Source organism: Oryctolagus cuniculus, chromosome 17, assembly GCF_051225735.1.
Source record: "Oryctolagus cuniculus isolate XC-2025 breed Fujian yellow rabbit chromosome 17, ASM5122573v1, whole genome shotgun sequence".
In the NCBI taxonomy this organism is placed as follows: Eukaryota; Metazoa; Chordata; class Mammalia; order Lagomorpha; family Leporidae; genus Oryctolagus; species Oryctolagus cuniculus.
Window position 1 is genome coordinate 47,635,966 of NC_142883.1, and position 24,829 is coordinate 47,660,794.

Genomic DNA, 24,829 nt, shown 5'->3' on the forward strand with positions numbered 1-24,829 from the left:
AAAACTTCACAATTAGGTTCAAGAGGTGGAATGGCAAGAGGCAGTAAGTAGAGATCCCTAAGAATCATCCTGGAATTACCCTAGGGGAGTTACTGCACAGGAGCCCCACCTACTAGGGAGTGACCTCAAACCTAAGCAATTTGTTTCTCCTGGTGACTAGCAAAAAGATGGCTTTCAAGGGACAAGCCGCTGGAGAAAGTGAGGTAGAGGTATGGGAACTCCCTGACTGGCTCCAGGTGGAAGGAGGCTGCACTGGTTTATTTACTGTAATCACTGCACTAAGAAAAGGCAATGAAATGAAACATCTTGATTTCAATAGTGTCCTGGGAACCAGGCGGAACACAGCCCCATTAATCACACAACGGCACATAATCAACACACGTGTACTGCAGAAGTAACTTGCTTCATAGTGTTTGCCCAGGAAAAAGAACATGTTTGGGAAGAATCACCGGAGGGACAGGAGTTTTCCAAAGCTTCTCTCTGCACAGACACCAACAACCAGACTCATTCACAAAGCTCCATCTTTTGGCTCAGCCTGGTTTGGCTGTCAGAAATGTTTAAATATGGAAAAAAATAAACAGTTGCAACACGTTTCTGCGAAGAGATCTGCCTGAGCCCCTTTGTGATGTAATGGGAAACTCGGCATTCAGGCTACCAGCTGTAGAATAAACAGAACTTCGAGGGTTAAAAGGAACTGAACTTTCCACGACCCCATCTGCAGAGAAGAAAATAATAAGAGGAATGATGCACTGCCCCACAGCTCTGATAGTTTATCCTCCGGTCCCGGCTGCAGAGACAAGCACCGGATGTGATAGTGCTGCTCAGGGCCGCCTCCGAGGTTAGCGCTGCCCATGGGAGACGCACAGGGAGGCTCTTCCAGTTCCCCGCTTCCTCCCCCAGTGCCCTGCTGGCCACTTGAGCCCACTGCCTGAGTCTGATCCCACAGCGCTGGTGAGCTCTGGCCAACAGGCATTGCTCGGCTGCAGAGCAGCAATTTGGAAAATAAACAGGAAAGACGACAGTGAGAAGGAAGAAGGTGAAAAGTCTCCCAGCTGAATTCTTGGCTTAGGGGCCCTGGTTGGTGCAGAACAGGTCAAGGCTGCTATAGGACATAGGGCTGGGGTGGAGATGGGGAGAGCAGCAGCATCCCCAGCCAAAGAGTGGCAGCAGAAAATTACCCAAGGCTGACAGTGGGAGGCCCCACATCTCTCTCTCATCCTCCCACCCCTACCATTTTGGATCCAAGACGAAGAAATATGTGGTACCATGTGGTTCTCATTACCAAGCTCTCCTGTCCCCTAAGGCTCAGATAAACCAAAACTGACTCCTCCCAGCCATTGCTGGCCACCACTAGGGACCCCTGCCCACATCTGCCTTTTGCCTATTACCACCCACCTTGTACCAAAACCTTAAGACTCACTGCAAAAATAAGGTGGATGAGAGTTCCTACTCCAAGATTGATTTGTAAGACAGAAGCTGATGCCAAAAGACATAGGAAGTGCCCTGAGTTCCCAATTCAGAAATATAAATAAAAGTGGTCAAAGGGCCAAACTAAACTGAGCAGAACCAAGGGAACACACAAAATTCTTCAATGAAAGGTCATTTCTGCCCTGATCAATTCAAAGTGATAATGTTTTGAACTCTAACTCTGAGAAGGTGATTTCTTCTGCTGTCCCAGTGGGATCATCCAAGCTCAGTTCACATTTCCCTATCATTATCTCCACTCACTGAATACCACAGACATGAACACAACTAAGTGTGTATCCACAGGTCATGTATGGCCCTGCAGGGGAGTGGGCAGTGTCAAGAAACTAATCCTAAAAGGAAGAGGTGCTTCACAAAATTAGGTGAGTTGGGGCCGGCGCTGTGGTATAGCAGATAAAGCTGCTGGCACCTGCAGTGACAGCATCCCAAATGGGCACCGGTTCAAGTCCCGGCTGCTCCACTTCTGATCCAGCTCTCTGCTATGTCCTGGGAAAATAGTAGAAGATGACCCAAGCCCTTGGGCCCCTGCATCCGCGTGGGAGACCCGGAGGAAGCTCCTGGCTCCTGGCTTTGGGTTGGCACAGCTCCGGCCATCGGCCGTCGTGGCCAATTGGGGAGTGAACCAGTGGATGGAAAACCTTTCTCTCTGCCTCTCCTCTCTCTGTGTAGCTCTTTCAAGTAATAAATAAATCTCTTAAAAAAAAAAAAAAATTAGGTGAGTTGCCTGAAGTTACAAGTCAAGATATCTGCAAGAGGATGAGGTAATTCCTGGAATCCAGGCAACAGCACCTTAGCTTACCCCCATCAGGCCTCTGGCTGGGAGGTCAGTTCCATGGGTGAACACAGGCCTTCCTGTCTGAGTGGAAGGGGAAAAGCTTAGCTTTTTCCTGCTTCAGTTCCTTTTCCCAACTAGGAGCACCTTCTAACCTTCACCTCATAGCAGCCCTTGGACCCTAAAGAATTCAAGGTTGGCCCATGCCAGAGTCCAATGTCAAATGTGGGTGGCTGTGAGGAACTTTAAACAGCTCCCAATCTTCTGGAAATGTTTGGGAAATGATTTCACAAAAGGTTTTTCTGACCATCTCAAACCACCTCTGACTCTAAATGGACTGTGGGCTCAGGCAAGTCCTCTGGCTCATTCCAGTTCAACTTGGACTTGGGGGAAACTCTCAGAGTCCACCAAATCCCACAGAAGTTAGGGTGTAGCCTTCACCAAGCAGACACAAAGCAGCCAGAGAATATGAAACTGTCCAGTGAGCCCATTTATGACTCCCAGAATGGTGGCAAGGGAGTCTCTCAACAGCTGTGATGTGATTAGTGAGCCGGGATCAGCAGTTGCAGGGCGACCCACTGGCCCAGCCCCACAGAACACACCACACACCAGGAGAGCAGACCCCTGGCTGGAGTCTGAACACCAGATCCTAGCTGGGGACAGACCAGCAGCGAGTAGTGAGAGGTATGCACTCAGAACCAAGGCTCACTCACTTCCCTACAGACATGCATTCACTTACTCCACCAGGAAAGGAAAAAAATAAGAGTTAATTTACTTTTTATTGCCTTAGAATTCCAAGGTTTAATGTAGCTGTCAGTTTGAGTGCAGTGCAGCTGCTGGCCGATACAATGCAGCCCAGGCCAGCCCAGGTGACTGGGGAAACACATTTCACAGAAATGAACCAACACACACTCCTGGCTGGTTGTTTGGGGGATATTGACTTGGGGAATCAGATTAACCCTTCAGGCTGGGGTTAGTTCTGCAAACAGTATTAGAAAAGCAGCTTCAGTCCAGAGAACTGAGAAGTCCTACTCCCAGGCGGGCCAGTCAGTTTCTGTGTTTCTGAGTTCAGAATTTTCTCCTGGGACAGGTTACCCAACTACAACATGCTCCAAAGATTAAGGTGTGAGGTATGTGAGGCATATTATATCAAAACGATCTACTTTCTAGCCTGGAACTCAGAAAGAAAGGCAGATCTGCCAGCTTCACAGGAAAGGGGTCAGGTGGGACTCTCCTGAAAACATCAACTGAGGTGGGACTGAGAGATGGAGAGAGTCGGAAAGAGCAGAGTGCCAAGGCTCAACCAGAGCCTGGTCTATCTTTCCAGCAAACACAAGGAGGACTGAGTGCTCACTCCTTCATATTTTTACTGGGGGAACAGGCTGACTGGTGATTAATATCAAGTACAATGACCCCATGTTACAAGCCTGCAGGGGCCTGTGGAGGTGGCCATTTCCTGTGTAATACCAGCTTGTTTAAACACTAACATTCAAACTCCACAGCTGCAGAACAAACCCGGAAAGAGTTGAGTGAGAAGAAGCCCTGCATTGTGTTTCAGAGCTATAGAAGATCAGAGAAGTAGTGCAGATGGGAAAGGACTTGGGTCTTCTGGTTCCTGGGGTGAGGAGACCTGGAAATACAGCCAAGATGGCACAGAAACTGGGCACAAAGAAGCTGAAAAATTGAAAATTCATGGACTTGGACACAAAGGGGAAAGATAAAAAGCTACAATAAGGAAAAGTCTTCTGGATACATAATATCTGATTTTTAAAAGGGTCAAGTAAGACCACCTAGGCCATGGAAGCCCTCAGTCAACTGGAGAAAACTGCAAGAGATGGGCAGCTAATGGCAGAAAGGGACCCGATACCTGGTCTTAAAAAACAGCTTAGCAGCCCCTTGGAAAGCCAAAATGTCATGCTGACACTGCTTGCGATAGGCTGAGGATCTGGTTGTAGTGCCAGAGTGCTAGGTAGTTCAACAGGCCCTGGGATGAGGTGGAGAGATTTAGGAAATGAAAACAGTATCTTCCAGATGCCACCATGACACACAGAAGAGGCAAAGATGACAGCGGTCACCATTCTAGAAGTTAACACATGGGCAGCAAGATAATTTTCTCCAAGAATACAAGATGTTTATTGGGTGACCCAAAAGAATCTTTTCTCTCTCTCTCTCTCTTTCTTTTTTTTTTTTTTTTTTTTGACAGGCAGAGTGGACAGTGAGAGAGAGAGACAGAGAGAAAGGTCTTCCTTTTGCCGCTGGTTCAACCTCCAATGGCCGCCACGGCTGGAGCGCTGCGGCTGGCGCACCATGCTGATCTGATGGCAGGAACCAGGTACTTATCCTGGTCTCCCATGGGGTGCAGGGCCCAAGCACTTGGGTCATCCTCCACTGCACTCCCTGGCCATAGCAGAGAGCTGGCCTGGAAGAGGGGCAACCGGGACAGAATCCGGCGCCCCAACCGGGACTAGAACCTGGTGTGCCGGCGCCGCAAGGTGGAGGATTAGCCTAGTGAGCCACGGTGCCGGCCCCAAAAGAATCTAAGATGTGGTTGAAGATGAGCCTTTCTACCTTACTAGTTTACAAAAGCAAATCAACTTGGGTATTTGGCAGAGTATTCAACTTTAAGTCAGTTTTGTCCAATAGGGCAAATCAGATTCTGAAGTTTGGTCATCCTGTACTACTGCAAGAACATGACCTTCATGTTCAAAGCAGTGTAGCTGGAACCTTATGGCCAACAGCAGGTCACAATAACCTTATCCTGGGATTTCTCAAGTACAGACCACCTCTCTACAGTGCCCCCTCAGCCCTCAACCTCTATGTAGGTCAGAGTCTTATTTGATTTCAGTTCTAAGCTGCACTCTTGGGTATAGCCTCTGTCACATCACTGCAGTGTGTTAAACCCATCAGCTCTGTGTGTTTGGGAAACAGCAGCCCCTAGGGAATCTCGACATCTCCACGGCATGAGTGGAGACCTCGGCGGCCTCCCTGGTGCCGATTCTCACGGTTCCTGCCTCTCCAAACTTTTAGCTGTAACCACTCCAACACGTCTTCTTAGTTTAGCACACACTGGACCCAAATAACCTCAGCCCAGAGCTGGAAAGTACTCTCTCTGGGGTCAGCTGCTGTACCCTGCTGGGGTCAGACTGCAGCCTTAGGCCAACACCCCTTCCTCCTACAAGGAGTCCTGTGGGAGGAGTGAGGAGGGGATGCAGGCTCCTGCCGTGGGAGAGATCATGTGTGCCCCACATCAGCACTTGGAGGAAGAGGAACCCCCTGGTGCCAGGCTGTAGTGCTGACGCCCCAACCCGGAGCCAGGGAGACTGGGTGGGGAGCCAGGGTAGCAAAGGGGCTTCCCACAGTCACCACCACTTCCTTCAGGGAAGTGCTGATGGACTATTACTTAGTGACCTCCTAAAATGCCCTTTTGGGAACACGTACTAAGCGTCCTTGAAGGGGTGCCGATTAGACTTGGGATTAGTTCCTATTTCAGACCTGCCCTATGAGGCTGAGTGAACTAGCAGTTTTTTAACTCAAGAATTTCTATCTCGTCTGTAGGTTCAGCACTAGTAAGCTCCCTGAGGAAACTGACTCACTGCACACTCCCTCGTATCTCCAGTTCTCCCATGTGACAGTACTTCAGAGGGCTCCCTACAAGCCTTTTCCAGTGTGCTCTGTAGACTATATAAGACAAACCATGAAAAAGCAGCAGGTCCAGGAATTTCTGGAGTTTTTTTTTTTTTTAACAGTACTCCAATCCAACAGTGTGATAAATGCATCCGAGCTACAATTAGGAAGATATATAGCATCAGAATGCGAAGGTCTGGGCAGCCTGGTGAAACGCGGGCTCTCCAGAGCCCCAGCTATGTTTCCCATTATGTAACCCTGGTCATGGGCAGACAGCCAGACTCCAAATGAAAAAGAGACTCTGGCTTGGCACTGGTTCTATTTTCCTATCCTCATTCGGGGTCAGCGCAGTGTCATACAGCTGCAGAGAAAGCTCTGGGGATTAAACCTGGGAAAGCCTCCAAGACCAGGACCTGGGTTCAAGTACCAGCTGAAAGCAATAAACCAACTGCCACAGCTGGGCTAGGTTTGGATGTTCTCAAAGTCCCCTGATTCTTTCACTTACTGAGAACTAGAGATCAAGATGAGGGAAGATTTGGCTTCAGCAGAGACTGTGAAATGAGGTAGGTTGTACCCTGCCGTGGCCTTGCCACAGGTCCAGGGATGCAAGGGTTCCCTTTACTGCTGCTCTGCTCCTCCGCATCAGCTGACAGGCACACCTTTCCTCAAGCTCACCTGGAGGGCAGAGAGAGCAGCTGCCTCTCCCTTCTCACAAGAGGGCTGGTTTAGAAGTAAGCTGAAACCCTGCCAACGCACGGGGTAAGTAGATGGTTCCTCCAAAGATGGTGGTCTCTTTGAAACAGACCAAAGAACTTCATACTGTGTTTTACAATGAAAAAGGCCACTTTTCACACCATGCTATAATCCTCTACACCAAAAATCTCCTGGGATAGGAAGCCAGCCTATTGCAACTTCTAACAGGTAATATGCTGGCTCTGGCACACACTATGAGGGGAGGCACCAAAGAACCTGCAAACTTGCCTGCAGCACTCTCCAATGACAGTGCTGCTCTATCACCATCAGCGGCGGTGTTCCACATGTGCCACCTACTACCCAAGAAAAGCAGATTTGAGCAGTAAGAAGGGGATTGTGGGCAAAGAGGAGAGAATCAAGGACACTAATCATGAACTCTGACATTTCCCTAGGACAGTGGAGGATGTTGTGCAATGATTCTCTAACTGCACAAGAAAAGAAGTTACCAAATGAAAGACAGGGAGGGGCCGGAGTGGGTAAGATGAAATAAGGGTCCAGCATGTCAAAGAGACCATTTGGGAGTGGGCTTTATGGAGGAAAAGCACATGGAAATACAGACTATCTGGTCACCTTATCTTAGGGTCATAGGAATTTGTCTTTGCAGAGAACAAATGCAGGCAATAATCAACGCAAGCAAGCAAAGGAGAGGTGTTAATTGGAAGCTGTTTCCTTGCTACTCCCTTGAGAGCATATCTAGACCCTCCAAAACGAAGAGCTGCAACAATAACCTTTTGAGTGTCAGGGGGTTACAGTTCTCACATCTACAGAACCACGTGGGGGGCCGGCGCTATGGCGTACTGGGTAAAGCCACCATAAAGTTCGAGTCCCGGCTGCTGCTCCAGTTCCAATCCAGCTCTCTGCTGTGGCCTGGGAAAGCAGTAGAAGATGGCCCAAATGCTTGGGTCCCTGCACTTGCATAGGAGACCTGGAGGAAGCTCCTGGCTCCTGGCTTCAGGTGGGCATAGCTCTGGCTGTTGCGGCCATCTGGGGAGTGAACCATTGGATGGAAGACCTCTATTTCTTTCTTTCTCTCTCTCTCTCTCTCCCCCTCCCTCCCTCACTCCATCTCCTTCTCCTTCTCTCTGTGTAACTCTTTCAAGTTTTTTTTTTTAAATCTTTTTTTTAAAATAACCACTTGGGGTGTATGGGTGTATTATTCTTTTTTTTTTTTTTTTTACAGGCAGAGTGGACAGTGAGAGAGAGAGAGAGACAGAGAGAAAGGTCTTCCTTTGCCGTTGGTTCACCCTCCAATGGCCGCCACGGCCAGCACGCTGCGGCTGGCGCACCGCGCTGATCCAATGGCAGGAGCCAGGTACTTCTTCTGGTCTCCCATGGGGTGCAGGGCCCAAGCACTTAGGCCATCCTCCACTGCACTCCCTGGCCACAGCAGAGAGCTGGCCTGGAAGAGGGGCAACCGGGACAGAATCCGGCACCCCGACCGAGACTAGAACCCAGTGTGCCGGCGCCGCAAGGTGGAGGATTAGCCTAGTGAGCTGCGGCGCCGGCCCAAGGGGTGTATTATTCTTAAAAGAAAGGACCCCAAAGTATGGGAGATCAGGGAGCATGAGATCCAAGTCTGAAAACCCACAGAACCATGGTACCTTGCCAATCTCTCAGCTTTGGTATGGACTCAGCAAGTATTAGGGAGTTACCTGAGAAACTAGGAAGGAAGGACGTAAAATTCTTATCTTTCTTGTGCTTGGATCTGACAGCTACAAGGTGGGACTGTTCAGGGGCATCAGGTTTGCTCTATTGAACTGTGACACCAGTCCTTAAACAACCACATGTCTTGGAGGCAGACCCCAGGACAGCAAGCCCTTCCTTTATGCTTAAACTTGCACTCCAAACACAGCCAGCTGCTGATCCTGACTGCAGAAAGAGTGCAGCAAGTATTTTATCCTTGATCACACTGACTTCTCAAGCCCAGACTGGACTCACAAGAGACCAAGTGGTATCCACAGCTACAGGAACTTATTTACTGGGCAATTTGATTCAATATATTCTTTGGTTAGATTTGCTCTCCCTGTGAAGAAAAGTCTGAAAAGACTAAGCAAATATGATTCAAGTTTCCCAGCCCCAACCCCTCCCTCTTCCCCTACCCCCTGCCTCTCTGTAGCCCAGGATGTGAAGTCCAGCTGGGGATGGCTGTAGCTTGGACCACGTGCCCAGCTGCAGATTGAGCCCTTGCCCAAAGATGGGCAGCAGCTCACAGAGCCGGCAACGGGCCATTTGCTGCAGCATCCAAAGGGAAAACAGACTCAGCACCTCAAGCATATGAAGCCCAGCACTTCCTGTGTGAGCTTTCCATTTCCTCGGCCAAACAAAAGCCAAAGAGAGTGAGAGGGAGGAGGGATGAAGGGAGACATGTGGCAGCAGAGAGCTAACAGACCTGACAGCGCAGGCTATGGGTGAACAGAGGCTGAGTGGATCACATCTAAGGGACCTGTGGCTGTGAGGTGAGGTGACCCAGAGAAGGCCCAGGGACAGAGGGTCTGCCTCTGCACCCCTGCAGGGAGGGATGCTCAGCAGCCCCTGCTCATGCCCAGAGACCACAGCTTAGATACTGGAGCTCTTTCTTGGCATTTTCTTTCCAAAACTGCAGACTGGCCTAGTCTACATTATACATGAAAAGTCTGAGGCTATGCATGTTAACTCTTTGAGGACCACTGCTGGGAAACAGCTGACCCTTACTAGCAGTTTTGTCACTTCCTTTGTGTGGCCCCCAGCTGCCCAACTCAGGGCTCAACCCTGGCTCATGATGGAGTGTATTTTGGAAACCTAGGAGCGTTCACAGGAAGGATGCAGAGAATGGTCCAAGGCCATGAACATTATCTACTCAGTTATAGAACTGTAGCTGGGAAAGGAACAGGGAGAGTGGAATAAACAGGTCAAGGGTCCTTGTTGGAGTGAGGAATAAGAAAAAAAATCTGAAGGAGGGAGGGTCAGACTACACGATCCACACAGAAAAATCAACAACTGCTGCTGTAGCCTCCCTCTGTGGGTTACCCAGGAGTCTAGGGGAGCCACATGGTGTCCCCCAACCCATTCCAAGGAGATATCATAGTGCAGTGAAGGCCCCCTTACTTATCATCCTGTATTTGCCCCACTCCCAGCCCCTCCCAAGAGCACAGGAGATGAATGCTGAGGTACTGGGTATGGATACCTGTATTGAAACATATGCTTACACCCCACACAGAGCCTGGTGAGAACCTATAATGCACAGAATGGGAGACGGGGGGGTCGGGGAGAGAAAAGAAGGAGAAGGTAAGGAGAAACATAGAGGGAGGAAATAAAGCAAGACAAAGACACCGAGAGTTGGGAATAAGAAAAAGAGAGTGAGGACGGGAGCAGGAGGGAAAGAGATGAACAGTGAACACAGATAAACAGAAAAGCAGCCTGTCTGCACACACATGACAACAGCAATGTGCACATGAGCACACAGAGACACAGACACAGAGAACAGAACACAAGGGAGCATGGACAAAATCAGCAAGCCTTTTCTGTAATGGGCTGGACAGTAAATATTTCAGGCTTTGTGGGTCATCCCGTCTCTGTGGCAACGACTCAGCACTGCTGCTGTAGTGTAAAAGCAGCCACCAATGGAGCAGAAACAAGTATGCGTGGCTATGCTCCAACACCACTCTAATGGACGCTGAAATCTGACTTTTACATCATTGTTATAACTCATTAAACAGTATTCTTTTGATTTTTCAAATCATTTAAAAATGTAAGCCATTCTTAGCTTGTAGGTCATAGTTTGCTGACCTCTGATATAGATACACAGCAGAGGTAGACAAGAGAAGCAGGCAAGGGATAGACAGAGTCAGGGAAGCGAAGACCAAGCAAGCCAGGCAGGCAACAGGTGAGGCAAACAGAAATGAACAAAAATGAACACAGATGTAGATATTCACAAATATATAAACACACACTGTCACAGCACAGGATTGCATACAGCAATACTAAAGGGACCAAGGCAGACAGACACAGACAGACACACACATACAGCAGACCCTGTGTGGACACATGAACCTCACAAAGTGACACATATATCCAAGGATACTATATACTGACAGACACAGACATACTCTATAGACACACATGGATTCAACACATGTGGCCACAGATGGTTACACACAGACATATATACCCAGACGGAAATGGACAGCAAGACCCCAGCTATACAACTTCCCAGAGGCAGATACACAGACTTTCAAAGTCAGACACAGATCAAGAAAGGTGTAAGAGTCAGGCAACCCAGGCACAGATATAGACAAAGATACAGACAAAAGAAACAGCTATACATGGCTGCACAACATTTTAAATGTAATTTACGTTACAGAATTGTAAACTTAAAAATGGTTAACATGGAGCTGACACTGTGGTCCAGTAAGCTAACTTGCTGACTGCAATGCCAGTGTCCCATATCAGAGTGTTGAGTAGAATCCTGACTGCTCCACTTCTGATCCAGCTCCTTGCTAATGTGCCTGGGAAGGCAGTGGAGGATGGCTCAAATGCTTAGGCCTCTGTCATCCACATGGGAGACCCAGATGGAGCTCCAGGCTCCTAACTTCAATTTGGACCAGTCCCAGCCATTGTAGCCATGTGGAGAATGAAACAATGGATGGAAGATTGATATATTTCTCTCATTCTGCCTTTCAAATCAATCAATCAATCTTTAAAAAAAAAAAGTTAAAGGGGTAGGTGTTGTGGTACAGCAGGGTAAACAACGACTTGTGACATTGGCATCCATACTGGAGTGTTAGTTCGAGTCCTGGCTAAGCCACTTCTGATCCAGCTCCCTGCTAATGTGACTGGGAGGGCAAAAGATTATGTCTCAAATGCTTGAGGCTCCTGCCACCCACATGGAAGATCAGGATGGCATTCCTGGCTTTGGCCTGGCACAACCCTGGCTGTTGTGGTCATTTGGGTTATGAACTAGTTGATGGAAGATCTGTCTCCCTCTGCCATTTTGCCTTTTGGAATAAATAAATAAATCTTTAAAAATAAAAATGGTTGCAAAATGATCAGTTGAGAAGAAATGACACACGCTGAGAAAATACTATGAAAAATGATGAAGATGGAGAATTTTGCTATATATAAAAACCATGATTTTTTTTTTTTTTTTTTTTGACAGGCAGAGTGGACAGTAAGAGAGAGAGAGAGACAGAGAAAGGTCTTCCTTTGCTGTTGGTTCACCCTCCAATGGCCGCCACGGCCGGCGCGCTACGGCTGGCGCGCTACGGCCGGCGCATCGCGCTGATCCGAAGCCAGGAGCCAGGTGCTTCTCCTGGTCTCCCATGCGGGTGCAGGGCCCAAGCACTTGGGCCATCCTCCACTGCACTCCCGGGCCATAGCAGAGAGCTGGCCTGGAAGAGGGGCAACTGGGACAGAATCGGCACCCTGACCGGGACTAGAACCCGGTGTGTCGGCACCGCTAGGTGGAGGATTAGCCTATTGAGCCGCGGCGCTGGCCAAAAACCATGATTTTTATGTTACATATAAAGCCATGATTTTTATTTTAATTAAAATATTTTATTTATTTATTTATTCTGAAAGGCAGAGTGACAGAAAAAAATAGATCTTTTATCTGCTGATTTACTCAACAAATGCCCACCAACAGCTAGGGCTGGCCAGGCCAAAGCCAGCAGCTAGAAATACAATCTGGGTCTCCCACATGGGTGATGGGGACCCATACACTGAAGCCATCATCTGCTGCCTCCCACAGTATGTATTAGCAGGAATGTGGAATCAGGGATGGAGCTATGGCTCAAACCCAGGCAGTCTGATCTGTGATGCAGGTATCCCAAGTAGCATTTTAACTGCTGCCAAACACGTGTCCTTTACCACGATTTTTTTTTTTTTTTTTTTTTGACAGGCAGAGTGGACAGTGAGAAAGAGAGACAGAGAGAAAGGTCTTCCTTTTCTGTTGGTTCACCCCGCAGTGGCTGCTCCGGCGGCACGCTGCGGCTGAAATTCGAAGCCAGGAGCCAGGTGCCTCTCCTGGTCTCCCATGCGGGTGCGGGGCCCAAGGACCTGGGCCATCCTCCACTGCACTCCCGGGCCACAGCAGAGAGCTGGACAGGAAGAGGAGCAACCAGGACAGAATCTGGCACCCCGACCGGGACTAGAACTTGGTGTGCCGGCGCCGCAAGGCGGAGAATTAGCCTATTGAGCCATGGCGCCAGCCTTACCACGATTTTTAAAAAGAGAGTCAAAGGCCACACAAATACATAAACAGATGTACATAGACACACCCAGGCAGCCACACATATTCCCAGATCAACATACCCTAGCTGACAAATGTTGAGACAGGAGACAGAGGTAGACATGGTGAGAAGGAATGAGTGAATGAAGACAGATAAGCACTCATCCTGTTCACACACGAAGATCACATGAAAGATGCATACTGGGGCCGGAGCTGTGGTGCAGAGGGCTAAAGCCCTAGCCTGTAGCACCAGAATCCCATACGGGCATCGGTTTGAGTCCCGGCTGCTTCTTTTCTGATCTAGCTCTCTGCTATGACCTGGGAAAGCAGTAGAAGATGGCCCAAGTCCTTGGGCCCCTGAAGCTGTGTGGGAGACCTGGAAGAAGCTCCTGATTCCTGGCTTTGGATCAGCTCAGCTTTGGCCATTACGGTCATTTGGGGAGTGGACCAGCAGAATGGAAGACCTCTTTCTCTCCCTCTGGCTCTACCTCTCTCTGTAACTCTGTCTTGCAAGTAAATAAAATAAAAATCTTAAAAAAAAAAAAAAAAGAAAGAAAGAAAAGAAAGATACACACAGAAAAACTAAAAGGGAGAGCCAGATAGAGATCAAGTCTCTCATATACTCGTCTACATACATCCTGACTCTAGAGACAGCTGCAAAGAGATGAGTATGAACCACATGAAGAGAGGATGGAGGATCAAGAGCAAGGACAAAGACCAAAGAGAGAGCAAGCTATGGGGGAAAAGAGAGAGAGACTAAGTACGCGTGCAAGAGGAGGAGGAAGAGCACTGGAGGATAGGCAGACATAACCCAGAGCATCAAAGGACAAGGGAGGTATGCACAGAAGGGAAAAACCAAGGTTCACATGAAGAGGGAACAGAGAAACAGTGGGTTGTGGGAAGGAAGAAACAATGAGCAGTGGCTGAGGCTAGCAACGAAGGAGTGCGCAGGCTGACTCACCGCGAGGGCAGATCCAGGGACGTGGGTGGGGGATTCCAGGTGTCTGGATGCCCAAGCATCCAGTCTGACCAGACTTTCACACTGGGAAGCAGTTCCTTGAGGTCTGGGACGAAGGAAGACACCTTGATGTCATCTTGGTCCTGATCCTGATCCTCAGGAGAGGACAGCTGAGCTGCAGAGGCAAAGGGTGAGAACTGGGCCTAGGTCTGCTACAATTTCCGAGTGACATCTGGGGAGCTGGGACAGTAGCAAGCTCTTAGGCGAGGGAGAATAGATCTATGGGAAAGTTGGGTCCAAAGGTAAGCACAAGTGCCTACCCCTAAGAGGATTCTGAAAAGCAGAACAAAGACAGAAGCAGTGCACTAGGTTTGCTCCTTGAGACAACTGTTTCTGCCTCACTGGAGGCCTGGCTGAAGTCACTACTCTGGCCTCAAGACCACCCTTTAAACTTTCCTTCAGCACAGTGCCGAGATGGCACCAAAGTTCCTGTCAAGACTGCATAACCTGAATTGAATCATAAAGAAATATCACAAAAACCCAAATTGTGGGACATTGTACAAAATAAATGGCTTGCAGGCCGGCGCTGCGGCTCACTAGGCTAATCCTCCGCCTAGCGGCGCCGGCACACCGGGTTCTAGTCCCGGTCGGGGCGCCGGATTCTGTCCCGGTTGCCCCTCTTCCAGGCCAGCCCTCTGCTGTGGCCAGGGAGTGCAGTGGAGGATGGCCCAGGTGCTTGGGCCCTGCACCCCATGGGAGACCAGGAAAAGCACCTGGCTCCTGGCTCCTGCCATCGGATCAGCGCGGTGCGCCGGCCGCAGCGCGCCGGCCGCGGCGGCCATTGGAGGGTGAACCAACGGCAAAGGAAGACCTTTCTCTCTGTCTCTCTCTCTCACTGTCCACTCTGCCTGTCAAAAAAAAAAAAAAAAAAAAAAAAAAAGGCTTGCACTCTTCAAAAATGCCAAGGTCATGAAAGACTTAAAAAAAAAAAAAAAAAGGCTGAGAAACCATTCCAGATTAAAGGCTACTAAAGAGATAGGGCATCCTCATGCACCATGTGATCCTGATTTGGATCCTGAAGCAGAAAAGAACACCTTTGGAGTCTACAAAGAATGTTATTAGGACAACTGCTACAAACTGAGTAAGGCCTATAGACTCAGTGATGGTATTCTATCAGCGTGATTTCTTGATTTCAGTCATAGAAATTAAGAAAATGTCCCTTTTAAGTACTTAAGGGTAAGCACTACCATGTCTACAACTTCAAATCAAATGGTTCAGAAGAAAAAGAATGAGGAGGTCAGCACTGTGGCGTAGCAGGTAAAGCCACCACCTGCAGTGCTGGCATCCCATATGGGCACCAGATCGAGACCTGGCTGCTTCACTTCCAATCCAGCTCTCTGCTATGGTCTGGGAAAACAGCAAAAGATGATCCAAGTGCCTGGGTCCCTGCACTCACGTAGGAAACTTGGAAGAAGCTCCAAGCTCCTGGTTTTGGATCAGCTCAGCTCTGGCCATTGTGGCCATTTGGGGTGTGAACCAGTGGATGGAAGATGTCTGTCTCTCTCTCCCTCTGCCTTTCTAATAAATAAATAAATCTTAAAAGGAAAAAAAAAAGAATAAACTTAAGCATATACATGGAGGGGTACAGAATTAAAGTGATATGACAAAATGCTGGTAACTGGGGGAGTCTGGGTGAAGAGTACATTAAGAATTCTTTGCGGGCCGGCGCTGTGGCTCAATAGGCTAATCCTCCACCTAGCGGTGCTGGCACACCGGGTTCTAGTCCCGGTCAGGGCGCTGGATTCTGTCCCGGTTGCCCCCCTTCCAGGCCAGCTCTCTGCTATGGCTCGGGAGTGCAGTGGAGGATGGCCCAGGTGCTTGGGCCCTGCACCTGCATGGGAGACCAGGAGAAGCACCTGGCTCCTGCCTTCGGATCAGTGCGGTGTGCCGGCCGCAGTGCGCCGGCCATGGCGGCCATTGGAGGGTGAACCAACGGCAAAGGAAGACCTTTCTCTCTGTCTCTCTCTCTCTCTCACTGTCCACTCTGCCTGTTAAAAAAAAAAAAAAAAAAAAAAAAAAGAATTCTTTGCACTAGTTTTGCTACTGTCTTATAAACATAATTGTTTTCAAATAGAAAAAAAGGTAGCTGGAGGCTAGAAGCATTCATAAAGCAGGTGTGGTAGGCAAGGGGTAACAATGGGGTCTCATTACTCACTAATACTGATCTGGGAGCCAAAAGAAAGATGCAGCCTTCAGCCCTACCTTACACTGACTGCTACATCAGTCTTGCTTTGAATTCCAAAGGCAGCCATCCAGGATATGGGTTATGGGATACTACCTCAACCCAAGGACTAAGAATAGCACCCACTCCTGCCCCATGAGTCTCCCAGGACCATGGACCTATGGTGCTTCAGTGCCCACCAGGTACTAGCCAAAGAGAAGCATAGGGATACAGGGGGGAAACCAAAACATCAATTATGAATAAAAAGGTAAATCTACTCTTTTGATTTTTTAAAGGTACAAGAACAGGTAGCACCTCATAGGTACAGGCAAAAATCTAACTATTAAAGGAGGAAAGCATGGGAGACTAGCTCTACAAAGAGGAATGAGGGCCTCAGAGGTAATCAGGCTGCAAAAGGAGATGGCACCAGGTATGTGGGCAAAGGGAAAGGGTTTCCATTGGGAAGAGGAAGAATGGAGAATGAGAAGACACTGAGAAAGCAGCACAGCAGTGTCAGGCAGCTGGAAAGCCAGGGGGCCCCTCCTGCTTACCTTTGGCAGACTCCTTAAGTAAGCAGGTGCAGCGGCGGACCAGAAGAGAGAACATGGCCAAACCCAGGGCTGCAGCCTGCTCCTGGATCACGGAGCGGCACTCCTCCGGGAAGCAGTCTGAGGGGAGGGAAAGGAAACTGCATCAGGACCCCAGGGCTACCATCTACTCTTCCCTATCTTATGAGCTGCACATCCTCACCCTGCTTCCTCCTCTTCATCTAAGATGGGGTGGTAATATTCCCTCTCCCAAAGGGAGACTGTACAGTTAAGTAAGATAATGCATGTCAAGCACTCAGCAGGATGCCTGGTGTGCAGGTAAGCACTAACATTTATCAAGATCGTCAGTGTATATTTTGCAGCCCAGCACTTCCGTAGGACCAGCTGCCTCAAGGTGGGCACTTTGAGCAGAGTTGGGGGGATTCTGCCTTTAATTGGCTATTGAAAATAGAAAGATAACAGCAACAAAAACCCAAATTCAATTTACTCAGTCTCTTTAATGTATAGCTAGCATGAGCACATTAATTAAAATTAGAAAAATAAAAATTTAAAAATTGTCTCCTTGAGGGGCCAGTGCTGTGGTGTAGTGGGCTAAGTTCTGCCTACAGCACTGGCATCCCATGTGGGTGCTGGTTCATGTCCCAGCTGTTCCTGTCCCAATTCAACTCTCTGTTATGGCCTGGGAAAGCAGTACAAGATGGCCCAAGTGCTCCCCTGTACCAGTGTGGGAGAGCTGGCTCCTGGCTTCTGGCTTCTGATTGGCTCACTGTGGCCTTCTGGGGAGTAAACCAGCAGATGGAAGACCTTTCTCTCTGTCTCTCCCTCTCTCTGTAACTCTATCTCTCAAATAAATTAATAAAATCTTTAAAAAAATATATTTTTGAATCACAAATCTTTGGTTCCATCTGCACCTCCTTTATGTACCTCCTCTTAATTGAACACATGATGACATAAATAACCCATTCTTACAGAATGAGTTAATTTCTTTTTTTTTTTTTTTAAGATTTATTTATTTATTTGAAAGTCAGAGTTACACAGAGAGAGGAGAGGCAGAGAGAGAGAGAGGTCTTCCATCCAATGGTTCACTCCCCAGATGGCTGCAATGGACGGAGCTGTGCCGATCTGAAGCCAGGAGCCAGGAGCTGCTTCCAGGTCTCCCATGCGGATGCAGGGGCTCAAGACTTGTGCCATCTTCCACTGCTTTCTCAGGCCACAGCAGAGAGCTGGACAGGAAGTGGAGCAGCCAGGTCTCGAACCGGCACCCATATGGGATGCCGGCGCTTCAGGCCTGGGCGTTAACCCACTGCGCCACAGCGCCGGCCCCGAATTAATTTCTTTTTTTATTTTATTTATTGTTTTTATTTATTTATTTATTTATTTTTTGACAGGCAGAGTGGACAGTGAGAGAGAGAGACAGAGAGAAAGGTCTTCCTTTGCCGTTGGTTCACCCTCCAATGGCCACCACGGCCGGCGCGCCGCAATGATCTGAAGGATCAGAAGGCAGGAGCCAGGTACTTCTCCTGGTCTCCCATGGGGTGCAGGGCCCAAGTACTTGAGCCATCCTTTTATTTATTTTTAAAGATTTATTTATTTATTTATTTGAAAGTCAGAGTTACACAGAGAGAGGAGAGAGAGAGAGAGAGATCTTCCACCTGATGGTTCACTCCCCAATTGGCCGCAACGGCTAGAGCTGCACCGATCCAAAGCCAGGAGCTTCCTCTGGGCCCCCCAGGTGAGTTCAGGGGTCCAAGGACTTGGGCCATCTTCCACTGCATTACCAGACCATAGCAGAGATCTGGGATGGGAAGTGGAGCAGCCGGGTCTTGAACCAGCGCCCATATAGATGCCAGCACCTCAGGCCAGGGTGTTAACCCACTGAGCCACAGCATTGGCCCTTTTATTTTATTTTTTATTTATTTTTTTGCCAGGCAGAGTTAGACAGTGAGAGAATTATAGAGACTGAGAGACAGAAAGGTCTTCCTTCTGTTGGTTCACTCCCCTAATGGCCGCTATGGCTGGCCCTGCGCCGATCCGAAGCCAGGAGCTGGGCACTTCCTCCCAGTCTCCCACGCAGGTGCAGGGACCCAAGCACTTGGGCCATCCTCCACTGCACTCCCGGGCCACAGCAGAGAGCTGGACTGGAAGAGGAGCAACCGGGACTAGTACCCGGTGCCCCAACCGGGACTAGAACCCGGGGTGCCGGTGCCACAGGTGGAGCATTAGCCAAGTGAGCCACAGTGCTGGCCCGAATTAATCTCTTTTTAACAGCAGAAACCACAGGGTTTGTCTCCTTGTGGACTAAGGGACCTGAAGAATTTTTATGTATGCATTTCAAAGGCAAGGAGGTGAGAGTGAGTGAGTGAGAGAGATTCTATCTGACGGTTCACTCTATATGCCCACAACAACTAGGGCTATGCCAGAGTGAACCCAAGAGCCTAGAACTCATTCCAGGTTTCCCACACGGGTGGCAGGGACCCAACTACTTGAGCCATCATCTGCTCCCAGGATGCACATCAGCAGGAAACTGTACCAGAAGTGCAGCCATGACTTGAACCTAGGAACTCCAATACAGGACACAGGACACAAGCATACTAAGTGGCAGGCCAACTGCTGTACCAAATGCCTGCCCCCTGCAGACTCATTTCTTAATATTTATTTATTTGAAACACAAAGGGTCAGAAACAGATTCTCCATCCATTGGCTCATTTTCCAAATGCCTATAATATTCAGGGCTGGCCCAGGCTGAAACCAGGAGCCTGAAACTCCATCCAGGTCTCCAAGAGGGTGGCAGAGACCTAAGTACTTGAGCCATCACCTGCTGCCTCCCAGGGAGCACATCAGCAGAAAGGTGCAATGAGGAGTGGAGCTGGGACTTGAATCCGCCCATACCTCCTCTTTGTCAGTGGCCCTGCTCAATAGCCATTTTATATGGACTGGAGAGGAAATCAGAGGAAGCAGTCCAGCCTGCAGCCTCAGAGGAGGAGACAATCAAAAACCCAAAGGAAATGGAGGTAGGGGGCCAAGCTCACTAGCTCTGGCATCAACTAATCTGTTAATCCCTTCTCTAACACAGAACTCTCAGAATCTCCAAGTGTTAAAAGGATAATTAGGGGCTCGTGTGGTGGCATGGCAGGTAAAGCCGCCGCCTGCAGTGCCAGCATCCCATAGGGGCACTGGTTTGAGTCCCGGCTGCTTCACTTCCGATCCATCTCTCTGCTGTGGCCTGGGAAAGGAGTAGGAGATGGCCCAAGCTCTTGAGCTTCTGCACCCATGTGGAAGACCTGGAAGAAGCTCCTGGTTCCTGGCTTCAGATTACTGCAGCTCTGGCCATTGTGGCCATCTAGGGAGTAAACTAGCAGATGGAAGACACCCCCCCACCCCCGCTTTTGACTCTATAACTCTGCCTTTCAAATAAATAAATAAATCTTTAAAAAAGAAAAAAAAAAAGGATAATTAGTCACATGTTTGATCTCTGTCCCTGCCTGCCTTTTAACCTCAGTAGCCAAGAGGGAGCCCACTCTCCATCAGCTCACTAGTCTTGTCAATAGGGCCTAATTGAAGCCGTTACTCCAGGAGATGCTACACAACCACAGTTATTGCTAACAGTCTTCACCACAGGAGCAAGTGTGACTGGGGTATCCAAAGCCAGCCCCAGGCCACTCTGAAAATCCTAAGTAAGAGGGAGTAGGCTGCTGCTCTGGAGGGGCCAACATATGAGCAGCATCAAAGCAGCAATTCTTCTCCTGGGGCTTTCCCACTGTCCTTCCAGATGCCTACTGGTCCTGAATGTCACCCTCTAACTTTCCAATGAAACTGGCAGGCACAAAGGAAGTAGTACATTCCATGAGATTAGAATAGATCACGACTCTCATTCTTCTCCTAAGACCCTAACCCTCGTCCTCTGTTACACAGAAAACAAGCATCCAAGAACCAAGAGGAGGAAGGATGGGAAGATGTGTAAGTCATTCCAAAACAAGTTGCCAATCTCCCCTCTCCACCACTGAGCAGCAGCACTGTCGGTTCCGCCCCAGCCAAGCATTGCCAGCCGCCTGCCTCTAATTAGTCACAAAGCCTAGAATGAGGGAATAAATCCAGAACAGAGGAAGCTGGGATAGAATATGTGGAGGCTACATCCTGCTAACTGACAGTGCCAACATTATTGTCCCCTCATTAACTGAGCATCTTAGGCAGAGGTTACCCACACACCAAAGGTGAGGAGGTGTCTCAGCTCCAAAAGACCGGCATTCTGAGAGGCATAAGGCGACAGTAAGATACTCTCATTAGCTATGAAAAGGATAAGATTGAGTAGGTGGTGGTTGTTCTTACCAAGCCCATTTCTACTTTAATGACAAATAGCAGTCTAAGGCTATGGTGCCTCTCAGAATTCCAGATAGTCACCAGGAATCAAGGGTGAGAAAGAGCTTCTTAAGAACAATGACTGGGGCCGGTGCTGTGGCTCACTTGGCTAATCCACCGGCACACCGGGTTCTAGTCCCGGTTGGGGTGCCGGATTCTGTCCTGGTTGCTCCTCTTTCAGTCCAGCTCTCTGCTGTGGCCTGGGAGTGCAGTGCAGGATGGCCCAAGTGCTTGGGCCCTGCAACCATATGGGAGACCAGGAGAAGCACCTGGCTCCTGATCGGCACAGCGCGCCGGCCGTAGTGGCCATTTCGGGGGTGAACCAATGGAAAAGGAAAACCTTTCTCTTTGTTTCTCTCACTGTCTAACTCTGCCTGGCAAAACAAAACAAAACAAAACAAAAACAAGCAAACAAAAAAAACAATGATTGGGGCCGGTGTCGTGGCTCACTTGGTTAATTCTCCACCTGCGGCACCGGCATCCTGGTATTGGCGCCAGGTTCTAGTCCCAGTTTCTCCTCTTCCAGTTTAGCTCTCTACTGTGGCCCGAGAAGGCAGTGGAGGATGGCTCAAGTGCTTGGGCCCTTGCACACACATGGGAGATCAACAGGAAGCACCTGGCTCCTGGCTTTGGATCGGCGCAGCGCCAGCTGTAGCAGCCATTTGGGGAGTGAACCAACAGAAGGAAGACCTTTCTCTCTGTCTCTCTCTCTGTCTGTAACTCTACCTGTCAAATAAAAATAAAAAAGTTTAAAAGAACAATGATATCTGCTGGCCTCTGACACCCTCCTTTAAGCCTCCTGCAAAAAAGTCTGGGACAAGGTAGGGCTGGATTGACAGGGAGGTATAAACCAGTAAGCTGTTCTGCCCTGATCAAGCAGGTAGAGGTATCACAAGTTACCCAGGGGGTCAGCCTTCCGAATGAAGCGTGGGCTGGAAGGCCTGTTCTTCTCTATGGCTCAGTTATGAACCCTGTAATTTGTTAGACCCTGTGCTGGGTATTGTGGAGAACACAACTACACATAAAACACAGTCTCTGCAAACACAGCACCCCTCAGTAGGATACAGAAAATAGTGATTTACTGTAGTAATCTCAGCAACTTGGACCCTAGCCTCAAGGAAGGAATGTACTTGGTGCAGGTATCTTCAAGAGATGCTCCTGGGCTCACACAGGCATCCATGGGCTAGAAGCCATAATATACTGCTCCTTGAGAGTATTCACCCATTATACAAGTGGGTGGGAAAACAGCATCTGCATTCTGAGAGTGCACCCACTTCAGGGATAGACCTAGGAAACCGGCCCTAGTCTGATGCATGCCCATATATATCCCTAGAGTTGGGCTGGGTCAGGCCTACAAGCCATGTGGGGTGGGAAAGGAAAAGGCATTGTTTGCCTTGGTATTTGCCTGGGTTCCTCTGGCTTTGTGTCAGGTAGCAGGAGCCTGACTGAGCTGAGGAACTCATTAACATTGTGAAATAGCCTTTCCCCTTCTTTCCAAAAGCACACTTGCTCAAGGGTTTAGGGGGATGGTTTTGGCTAAGGAAGTCAGACGGAAATATTTCTTACCAAGAAAGTCACCTGAGGTCTGAACTTGGATCTGTCCCTTCCCACATGTGGGCACATGACCACAGATCTCAGTATTCCTGTGGCCAAATACCTGTGCACACAAAAATATTCTTTTCACTCTCATGTAACAGGGAGACTTTTTCATTTTTCTGAGAACATATTCATGGAAAACATAAACCAACTGTCGTCAAAGTTGTATGAAATCAGGAAATGGAGCGGCCGGGAGAAGGCTGCCATGTGGCCGGATGTTATGTATTTCTAATTAGTGCTATACATCTTTCAACAGCAAGTGTCCTTCTGCTGGGAAACACAACACGCTGCCCTTGTTATTGTAACTGTCAGAGAAGTGCTTAAACAGATAATCTCCAGGAAAAGTGATAAACACGTCCCCTCTCCCACCAGTGTGTGTGTGACGGTGCTGCCAAAGCAAAGCTGTGCCTGACGGCTCCAGGATGGCAAAGCATCCTCCAGCAGGAAATGGGAGTGAGGCAGGAGGGGTGGAGAAGGAAGGGAAGGGGAGGGGAGGGGAGGGGAGGGGAGGGGAGAGGAGGCAGGCCCACCTGCTTGGACCTCTAAGCCTAGCCAAGGGGCAGTGGTTCAAGACCTATTGCTTCTGTTCAACTCGTGGGATAGGGTACCAAGTTTTTTGTCAGGGAGATGTTTGGAGAAAATCATGTATCAGTGGGATGAGGTTTGGCTGATCACAAAAAAATCTGGCCATGGTGGGAGCAGCAGAGTTTCCTTGGCCCACACAGCCACCTTGCTGGCAAGAGGATAATGGGAATAATGAAAGGAAGACACAGGATGGATGGCTGGCACATTAAGTCTGATACCCTGGAAGCAGCAGAAGAGATCTGGAGGGCACTGTGGCCCTCTAGCCTTTCTAGCAGAGAAAACCAACCATCTGCTTGACTGCTTCACTAACAACTGGAGAAAAATGCAGGCAAGACCATTCTATTTCCCATTCCCTGCCCACCATCTCCTCCCAAAGAAAGGAAATGAATGGTCAGTCACCTCTAAACTAACACCACCTGGAGGCGATTTGTTGGCTCTGATCTTTCAGACATAAGGCTGCTTTTCTCATGAGTCACCAGTCAGACACAGAGCTAGCACAGTTCCTGAGCAGCCCACCAAAATGTCCTTGTCTACAGGAAGTGGGCAGTGAGAGCATCTTTCAACTGCTGCTGCTTGAGCCATAGAGTTCCCTGTGGCAACTGCTGGCTGAAGAGGAGGAGGGGGAGGATGTCACTACATAGGAACCAGACAGCAACAAAACCTCAGAGAAAAAGCAGAGATGTCCATGCCCTCAGGGCATCATTTTATTTCCTGGGGAGCAGAATGAGTGACTCAGAAGAGTCAGGCACCGATATACTCAAGCAAATTTCTCACACACAATGGCAGAACAGGGTGATATTGATATGACATACGCCTGAACAGAGTATGTTAAGGGCAGGCATAAGATCACAGAAAGTAATGTTTCTTTCTTAAAAGCAGTCACTGTAATACCTACAGCTCCATTTGGATTTTCCAGGATTGTAAAACTCTGGCTTCTTCTAGAGCTGTTCCGAAAGTGAGATGTGGGGGAGTAAAAAAAAAAATTCCAACATCCTAAGAAAGTAACTACTCCCATTAATTCCAAAAACACTTATTTGGGTGTCCAGCTGTGGAGGAAAAAAAGACAAATAGGATCCTGTCTCAGATAAAATGGTAATCCAATGAGGAAGACTGGTAGAGTACACGTACCCAAGTAACTATAATTCAACACAGTATAGTGTGTGCTGTAAGCAAGATGGAAGGAATATGCTTTCTGTCACCAGAGGGCAAGGAAAGCACTTCAGTCAGTGTATGTTAGAGAAAGTTTCATGGAAGAGACTGTGTCTGAATGGAGCTGCAACACACAAAGTCGGGACTGGTGGGTACAGCAGGGACTGTGTGTGCTACATGAAGCACACATAGGTAGGAACATACAGAGTACCACAATCTGCCTACATGTGGCTGGACCTCGAAGTACAGAGCCTTCAGTGCTAGAACAGGGAACAACATGCACTCCAAGTTTCTGAATGAAGCAGTGGTGAGTAGCTTAGTTAAAGCATTCAGAACTGATACGGGTAACTGGAAAGAGGTAACAGGAAGACCAGTTGGAAAGCTGAGAGGGCTTGTTTTCATGAAGAGAAATTATATGTAGACCATTTCGTGATGTGAACTAAATATAACATCTTCCTTTTAAGAGAGAACAGGGAATGGAAAGGAGTGTGAAAAATGCTGCAGAAAGAGAATCAAGAAAAGGTAGTGATGATGTTGGTAGGGAAGGGAGGCAAGAGATTACTGGAATAGATCAAGA

At 48.7% G+C, this 24,829-nt stretch overlaps 1 protein-coding gene across 9 annotated transcripts in view; it reads right to left on the reverse strand.

Moving 5' to 3' along the window:
- Positions 1-24,829, reverse strand: part of SMG6 (SMG6 nonsense mediated mRNA decay factor) — a 261,637-nt gene that overhangs the window by 122,045 nt on the left and 114,763 nt on the right. For 7 of the 9 annotated variants that reach the window (XR_016223920.1, XM_002718880.6, XM_008270916.5 and 4 more), the window contains 2 exons: positions 16,570-16,686; positions 13,801-13,972 (listed from right to left, as the gene is read on the reverse strand). Coding sequence is in view for 6 of the 9 variants with exons in the window: in XM_002718880.6 (XP_002718926.1) it covers positions 13,801-13,972; positions 16,570-16,686 (289 nt within the window). In the remaining 3 variants the exon portion in view is untranslated. Of the gene's footprint in view, positions 1-13,800; positions 13,973-16,569; positions 16,687-22,488; positions 22,580-24,829 lie in introns of those variants that run through there. The other 2 variants (XR_016223919.1, XM_089317609.1) reach the window with 2 other exon arrangements.